The 8,554-nt window shown below is 37.9% G+C and overlaps 1 protein-coding gene across 2 annotated transcripts; it reads left to right on the top strand.

The window, feature by feature from the left end:
- Positions 3,699-6,592, top strand: LOC109233167 (CAX-interacting protein 4). 2 transcript variants are annotated; one of them, XM_019398947.1, is made up of 2 exons: positions 3,699-3,847; positions 5,145-6,592. In XM_019398947.1, exon 2 carries the CDS (start codon positions 5,168-5,170, stop codon positions 6,137-6,139), a length of 972 nt encoding a protein of 323 aa, XP_019254492.1. In that variant the 5' UTR covers positions 3,699-3,847; positions 5,145-5,167; the 3' UTR covers positions 6,140-6,592. The 2 variants fall into 2 exon arrangements, with proteins under 2 accessions (XP_019254492.1, XP_019254491.1); XM_019398946.1 differs by having other exon boundaries at positions 3,743-3,847; positions 5,135-6,592.

Below are 8,554 nucleotides of genomic sequence, written 5' to 3' on the forward strand. Positions count from 1 at the left end.
GAGACAATAGATGAGAATAATTTTGAATATCTCATCATTACCAAAAATGTCTCTGGCCAGAACAGGGTTATTGAGAAGTTCCCATCTTTGTCTTAAGGCCTGTATTGGACAAGAATTAGTGCAACTGAGGCACATTCTATTATAAACCAAAAGGTTACTAATTCCAATACTTTTGTACTTTGGCATGATCGATTGGGACACCCTGGATCAATTATGATGAGACGAATTATAAAAAACTCAAATGGGCATCCATTAAAGAATTTAAAGATTCTTTTAAATAATGAATTTTCTTGCACTTCTTGTTATCAAGGCAAGCTAATTATTAGACCATCACCAACAAAGGTTGGAATTGAGTCCCCTGCGTTTTTGGAACGTATACAAGAGGACATTTGTGGACCTATTCACCCGCCTAGTGGGTCATTTAGATATTTTATGGTCTTAATAGATGCATCTTCTAGATGGTCTCATGTGTGCCTATTGTCATCTCGCAACCTCTCGTTTGCAAAATTAATGTCATAAATAATTCGATTACAGGCACAATTCCCCAATAATCCAATTAAGTCTATTAGACTTGATAATGCTGCTGAGTTTTCATCCCAAGCATTTAATGATTATTGCTTATCAATTAGGATAAAAGTGGAACATCCTGTAGCTCATGTTCACACTCAAAATGGCCTTGCAGAGTCTTTAATTAAACGTCTGCAATTGATAGCAAGACCGTTACTCATGAAAACGAGGTTGCCCACTTCTGTTTGGGGTCACGCCATTTTACATGCAGCAATGCTAGTTCGTCTCAGACCGATAAATTATCATAAATATTCTCCGTTGCAATTAGTTTTGGATCATGAACCTAATATATTCCATTTAAGAATTTTTGGATGCGCAGTATATGTGCCTGTAGCACCGCCATATCGCACCAAAATGGGTCCCCAAAGAAGGTTAGGAATATATGTTGGGTTTGAATCGCCCTCCATTATTCGCTACCTCGAAACATTAACGGGAAATTTGTTCACTGCACGATTTGCAGACTGTCGATTCGATGAGACACTTTTCCCAAAATTAGGGGGAGAAAATGGTGAAACCAAACGGGAAATTTTGTGGAAAAATCCATCATTATCTCATCTTGATCCACGTGCCTCTATTTGTGAAAAAGAGGTGCAAAAGATTATCCATTTGCAGAGAATAGTAAATCAAATGCCAGACGCATTTACGGATCTGAAAAGGATAACAAAATCACATATCCCTGCAGAGAATGTTCCAATCCATATTGATGTCCCTATTGGACAATCTTCTAGTGTCATAGCTAATGAGTCAAAAGCACGCCTAAAACGTGGCAGACCATTAGGTTCTAAGGATCGAAATCCTAGAAAAAGGAAAACAAATGATTAAAATGACACTACGAAAGAGTCTCATGAAGAAATCCACGATTTAACCAATCCTGAGATTCATGAGGAATCACTGAGCCTGAGACTCAAGAAAATAAGGAACTATCAATAAATCCAATCGATATTGAGACAAATTTGAATCGATTGGATATAGTGGTGGATTATATCTTTGCATATAATGTTGCATCTAGCATTATGCAAGATAGTGAGGATCTTGAACCTCAATCTGTTGGAGAATGTCAACAAAGACGTGATTGGCCAAAATGGCAAGAAGCAATCCAATCAGAGTTGAATTCACTTGCAAAACGTGAAGTTTTTGGGCCTGTAGTCCAAACACCTAATGGTGTTAAGCCTGTTGGTTATTAATGGGTCTTTGTACGCAAGAGAAATGAGAAAAATGAGGTACAAAGATATAAGGCACGCCTTGTTGCACAAGGATTTTCACAAAGGCCTGGTGTCGATTATGAAGAGACATATTCACCCGTTATGGATGCTATAACGTTCCGTTATCTCATTAGTTTTGCTGTCCATGAAAAGCTTGACATGCCTTTATTGGATGTGGTTACCGCCTACCTTTATGGCTCACTTGATAATGAGATATACATGAAAATTTCCGAGGGATTTAAAATTCCTAACGCAAATAATTCGAAGTCCCAGGAAATATTTTCAATCAAATTGCAAAGATCTTTGTATGGTCTAAAGCAATCAGGACGAATGTGGTATAATCGTCTTAGTGAGTATTTATTAAAGGAAGGTTTTATAAATGATGTCATTTGTCCATGTATTTTTATAAAGAAAATAACATCGGAATTTGTTGTACTTGCCGTATATGTTGATGACATAAACCTTATTGGAACTCCTATAGAACTCCAAAAGGCAATTGATTATTTAAAGAAAGAATTCGATATGAAAGATCTCGGAAAGACAAAATTATGTCTCGGTTTGCAAATTGAACATTTGGCAAACGAAATTTTTGTTCATCAATCTACCTACATAGAAAAGGTAGTGAAACAGTTTTACATGGATGGAGCACATCCATTAAGTACTCCGATGGTTGTTCGATCACTTGATGTGAATAAGGATCCATTCCGACCTCAAGAAAAGAATGAAGAGCTACTTGGTCCTGAAGTACCATATCTTAGTGCAATTGGTGCACTAATGTATCTTGCTAACACTACAAGGCCACTTTTTCAGTTAATGTCTTAGCAAGATATAACTCTGCTCCTACAAGGAGACAATGGAATGGAATCAAACACGTATTACGGTATCTAAAAGGAACTACCGATATGGGCTTATTTTGTGGCAATAATTGCAGTCCTGATCTTGTTGGTTATGCCGATGCTGGGTATTTATCCGATCCACACAAGGCTCGATCTCAAACAAGTTATGTGTTTACCTGTGGAGGCACTGCCATATCTTGGTGATCGACTAAGCAATCAATTGTGGCTACTTCATCTAATCATGCTGAGATAATTGCTATTCATGAATCAAGTCGAGAATGTGTGTGGTTGAGGTCTATAATACATCTTATTCGAGACAAATGTGGCCTGAAATGTGACAAACTACCCACAATTTTGTATGAAGACAATGCAGCATGCGTAGCTCAATTGAAGGGAGGATTCATAAAAGGAGATAGGACAAAGCACATTTCACCAAAGTTATTTTTCACACATGATCTTCAAAAGAATGATGATATCAATGTGTAACAGATTCGTTCAAGTGATAATATGGCTGATTTGTTCACAAAATCTCTACCGACGTCAACCTTCAAGAAGCTAATACACAAGATTGGGATGCGAAGGCTCAAGGATGTGAAATGATGCTCTCATCAGGGGGAGTTTAATACGCGTTGCACTTTTTTTCCTTACAATGTTTTGTCCCACTTGGTTTTCCTTGCAAGGTTTTTAACGAGGCAACCAAAAGGCGTATTATTAAACATGTGTAATCTTTTTCCTTTTCTAGAAATTTTTTCCCCATTGGGTTTTATTTTAGTTAAGTTTTTAACGAGGCACATTACTTATTGAGTAGACATTCAAGCGGGAGTGTTATGAATAGAATTATAATTAGAGTGAATGTCTAGCTTGTAGAGAGTTTTACTTTGTGGCTAAGTCATTTTTCCCCTATAAATAGAGGGGTCTTACCCCATTATAAATCATTCCAAAATTCAATAAAAATTTCTCTCTTTCTGTGCAGTATTGTTCTTCTTCTTTTATTGTTTTATAACAAATTTCTTAATTTGAAAATTTGTCCATCCCCCTAACCCCCCCCCCCCCCCAAAACCCCACCTTTCAGTCATACGAAATTGACGAAGGTTTAACGGCGTCGTATACGGGTAGTAAAGTTCATTTAAATAACGATAAGATTCCTTCATTCTCCTTTCGAAATTGGGAGCTCCTCCTCAATCATCATTGAACATAGGTTTCCGATTATTGTCGAACAACTGATATAATCATCACACAAAGGTAACTTTCAGATCCCAAAATTTCCCTTTTATTTCTTAAAATTCCAGTCGTCATGTTGAATAACCCTAGAGGAAAATCAGAAAAGCACGATTTTTATGGCTTTATTCTTTTTAGTTATTTTTTAATATTCATTGTGGTGCAATTACCGATAGTTTGATTCAAGACAAAATTATTCAGTATTGGAATGACTCGGGTCCAAATAGAAAAGAATTGATATTGAGGATTCATATAGAAGTACCAAAACTATACTTTTTTGGGGGGAGGGGGGGGGGGGTTAGTGAAATTGAAGTGTTGTGCTCGTTTAAATTGGGAATTTATGCAGAATTTAAAGCTGATCTGATTATTTTGGTTTAAATTCGGGATTTTTTAAAAGCTAGAGCTTCGGTTTTTACCAATAATTGTTAATTTTTGGTGTACACAGCTTATTACTTCTGCAACTTTAGATTGTGGTTCAATCACTAATAGCTTCTTTTGAGGAAAATTATTGAGTATTGGAATGAAATGGGTCCAAATGGAACTGAATTGAAAGGGAGGATTCATATAGCTGAAAGAAATCTAGCGTGGGATTGAGGTGTGATTATTATTTTGTTGTTTGTTGATCGCAGATTAATCTGCAGCTTTAATTATCCCAAGTATTTTTCGGGTTTGCATACATCATTATCTCGTTGAAGGGGCTTTAAAATGTTGTATTTTTGGTCCTTTGGGAGGCTTTTGCTATCTGTCTTGTTTTTTCGTGTTACCCTACATTAGATATCAACTACTTTGGGTAGTTATATTTCGTGGAATTGAACATGTTCTCGGGTTAAATTTGGAGTCTATCTGAATTTGAAACCTGATATATTATTTGGTTCAAATTCGGTATTTTTAAAAGCTAGGGCTTTGGCTTTTTGCTCTTAACTATTAATTTTTGGTGTAAGCATTGTTCTGATTTTTAGATCCGAATTCAAGACTTTAAGATCTAGCCAGCTATGGTTTGGAAAATTGATGCTTATGCAGTGATAATTAGTGTACACAGCTTTGTACTGTTTATTCCAAATTTGAAACATTGAAAAGCTAGTGGTTCGAGTTTTGTTGTTCAAAATAATGATTTTAGTGTACATATTATTTACTATTCTGATATTTAGCTCCGAAATTGGAACTTTGAAAAGATGCTTGGGTTTGGAAGTGTGATGCTTACATTTTGATTTTGTATACGGCTTTTTCACTTCTAATGCTAGCACCTAGCTACTTATTTGGAACTTTGAAAACTAGGCTTTTGGAATTTTGTTGCTGAACCATTTCTTTTAGGTGTATACAGCTTCTTTGTGATAAACAGTCAACATGCCGGCCACAGCAGGTAGGGTTCGCATGCCTGCGAACAACAGGGTTCACAGTAGTGCAGCCCTACAGACGCACGGCATCTGGCAGAGTGCTATTGGTTATGATCCATATGCTCCTAGCAAGGAGGACGACAAGAAATCTACCCAGAAGGCGTCAGCTGCTGATTCTGAAAATGCTTATGCGAGCTTTCAGGGTTTGCTTGCACTTGCCCGTATCACGGGATCCAACGCTGATGAAACTCGTGGGGCGTGCAAGAGGTGTGGGCGGGTAGGCCACCTCACTTTCCAGTGTAGGAATTTCGTGAGTGTTAAGGATGATAACAAGGATAGGGATCCGGAGGCGATTGAGGCTGCCGTGTTGTCTGGATTGGAGAAGATCAAGGGATCTAAGATGAAGGGAAAAGCAGAAAATGAGGAGAGCAGTGAAGAAGAAGAGGAGAGTGAGAGTTCTGATTCGGATTATGATTCTGAAATGGAGAGGGCAATTGCTGAGAAGTATGGGAAGAAGGTGAGTAGGAAGTTGAAGTCATCTAGGAAGCACAAGAAGAAGGATTCAGATGATGAGGAGGAGGAGGAGTCAGACTCTGGAAAAAGGAAGAAGAGGGGCAGATCAAAGAGGAGGAGGAGTGGGAAGAAGAAGGGACACAGTGATTCGGAGGACGATGATGAAGATAAGGATCGCAGGAAGAGGAGAAAGGAAAAGAGGAGGAAACGGGATGACTCATCAGACGAGGATGAAGATCGTAGGAGGAGGAGAAAAAGTAGGAAGGAGAAAAGGAGGAGGAGAAGTCATAGACATGCTGACAGTTCTGATGAATCAAGTGATGATTCTCCTCCACGGCACAAGCGTAGGAGCAGGAGGACAGCCTCAGCATCTGATTCTGATGCCAGCAACTCCGATGATTCACGAGTTGGCAGGGACAAAAAACGTTCTGAGAAGAGGAGCAGGAAGCGTCATGATGATGAAGAGTAGTAATGGACTCGTGAAAGGAGATATACCATCTACTATTTGAATTGCAGGTCCATTCCTTTCTATGGAACTGCTTATCCAGGCACTTGGTGTGTATCTGTCTATGTTTACTTTTATCTTTTTGCCTCAACAAATACTCGTGTGCTTGTTAGTCTCCCTTCATGGTCTTGAGTATTGTTTAACTGACGTTGCAGTATTGTGTCAGTTATTACAGAATATGGGCATCCTTGTTGAACCTCATGTTAACCTTTTGAAGGTTTTGCGGAGTTGTTAATTACAACCCGTGACTTATGCAACTTCGTAAGGTGTTTGTTGAAGTGATATATCAGTCTGTATTTAGAGTATTGATAACTGTATGTGTTTAAATTTTTCCAGAAAAACGTTACCATAGCCTTATAACATTTGATTGTGCAACACCTTTTTTGTGTTGTTTCTCAATTCGAAAATTTGTACTTGGCATTCTGGTGGTATAATACTATTGATTGCTGGTTATGCACAATGTCAAGTAGTGTCTAATACCATATGTAAAAAGAAGAAAGGGTCATAGGGTCCAGTGAGCAAGGGACCCACCAGAATTTGCATTGTTGCTTAGTGAACTAAAAGCCAGAAGCTGCTTGATATGCTGATCTGGGAATAGCATATGACACATCAACACTTCCACATACTCACCACAAGTCTTCTTTCCTTCCTTTCTACTGCTTTTTTGGGTCAGAGAGAAAACTTAGACTCAATAAATTATACTATAGTTATGAGAAGAGATTTTGGTGTAAGGAAAGATTGAGAGCCCTTGAAAATCCTGCCCCTCCACTTGGAGAATGATATCATTTCTAATCCCGTGCTTACCGGAAGAACATGGTGGAGTACTTAATCCCATTTGGTTAGAGAACCAGACATGGACAGGCCATAATTCTGGTTTCTGAGAGGCTATCAGGTGCTTTGATGCCTCAGACAATGATTTCAGTGATCAATTTGTCGGTGATCCCACTTGGAATTACATTCTATGATTATTGAGGGGTTAGCTACAAGCAGTTTTTGTTATAGAGTTGAATATCAATTAGTACTTCTTTAAAGGCTGATGCCCTCATCTTATCACAGAAGTTTTATGATTTTAGCCTCTTAAGACATAAGTATCAGAGTGTAGCTGAAGAGCTTCAAGCACTTGGTTATATGAGTCAATGAACAGCTTCTTGACTAAATGTGTTGAAGAGATCTTAGGTGCCTGATGCTCTTAGTAAACCAGATCAGAAACAAGGAGTACCAGATTTAGCATCTGCTAGTTGCAGGGTCTTTTGAAATTAAGTTTCAGGAAGGGACAAGTAATCTTAAGTGTATTATATATTTATATCTTCAATATGAAACGACAACTCCACTATTCTTGGGACAATTGCATTAAATACCCTTAAAGGACAAACTTTTTCAATGTAGGGAAGTAGGGCATGAGGTAGTAAATGATAAAATCCTCTTCCCTGACATGAAGAGTTGCCACTTGTTGCATGAGAAACAAAATCTTTAATTACTACTATATGTTCTAATTAACTTCATCTTTTATTACTCTCCAGATTATAAAATCCAAATATCTTAGGCTATGCTTCATAGTTTTGAAATGGGCAAAGTCATACATTCTCCAACTTTAGTTACCAATATTGCTTAGTATCTGTTTTACTTTCAAAATTCATGCTTGGGCTAATGAAGTTAGTTGCAGATATAGAAAGGTTAAAATTCAACTAAGTTTGTAGCCAGTTGACTAAGCCTAAGCTTGCACTTGATGGTGGCCTAGTGGTTGATAAAGTGGGATAAAATCTATGGGAAATCAGGATTCAAATCCCAGTAGACAAAAAGAAAGCAGTGATATCTTCAATCTACATAAGCATTGGTAGACAAAGTTACTCGATATCCTTACTGGTCGGACGTAGTGAGGGATAGAGTAATTGAGGTGTGCGAAACTAGTCTGATGCCACCTTTTTATAAAATAAAAAAAAGATAGTTGCTACGCTCAGGCCTACACCAATTTGGCCCTGCACCCAATGGTGTGGCTTAGTGGTTAATAAAGCGGAATACAAACCACGGGATATCATCAAATCCCACCAGACAAAGAGAACGCAAAATGATATCTTCCCATCTGGTTAAGCATTAGCAGACAAAGTTGCCCGATATCCATACTGTTGGTCGGAGGTAGCAGGGAATAGAGTAATTGAGGTGGTCAAGATGCCACCATTAGAAAAAAAAAAGAAAAAAAAGGAAGTTGCTAGGCTTAGGCCTACACCAATTTGAAGACTAGTTTGATGATCTGGTTAGTTTAAGCCCTCTCAACCTAGGAACACAGCCAAAAAGCTTACAGGTTTAGACAAAGTAAAACATTCTTAAAGTTGGAACAATCTTAACTAGCAAGATCTTAAAATCTAGTAGTTTCTAAAAGAA

This window comes from Nicotiana attenuata, chromosome 10, assembly GCF_001879085.1.
Source record: "Nicotiana attenuata strain UT chromosome 10, NIATTr2, whole genome shotgun sequence".
In the NCBI taxonomy this organism is placed as follows: domain Eukaryota; kingdom Viridiplantae; phylum Streptophyta; class Magnoliopsida; order Solanales; family Solanaceae; genus Nicotiana; species Nicotiana attenuata.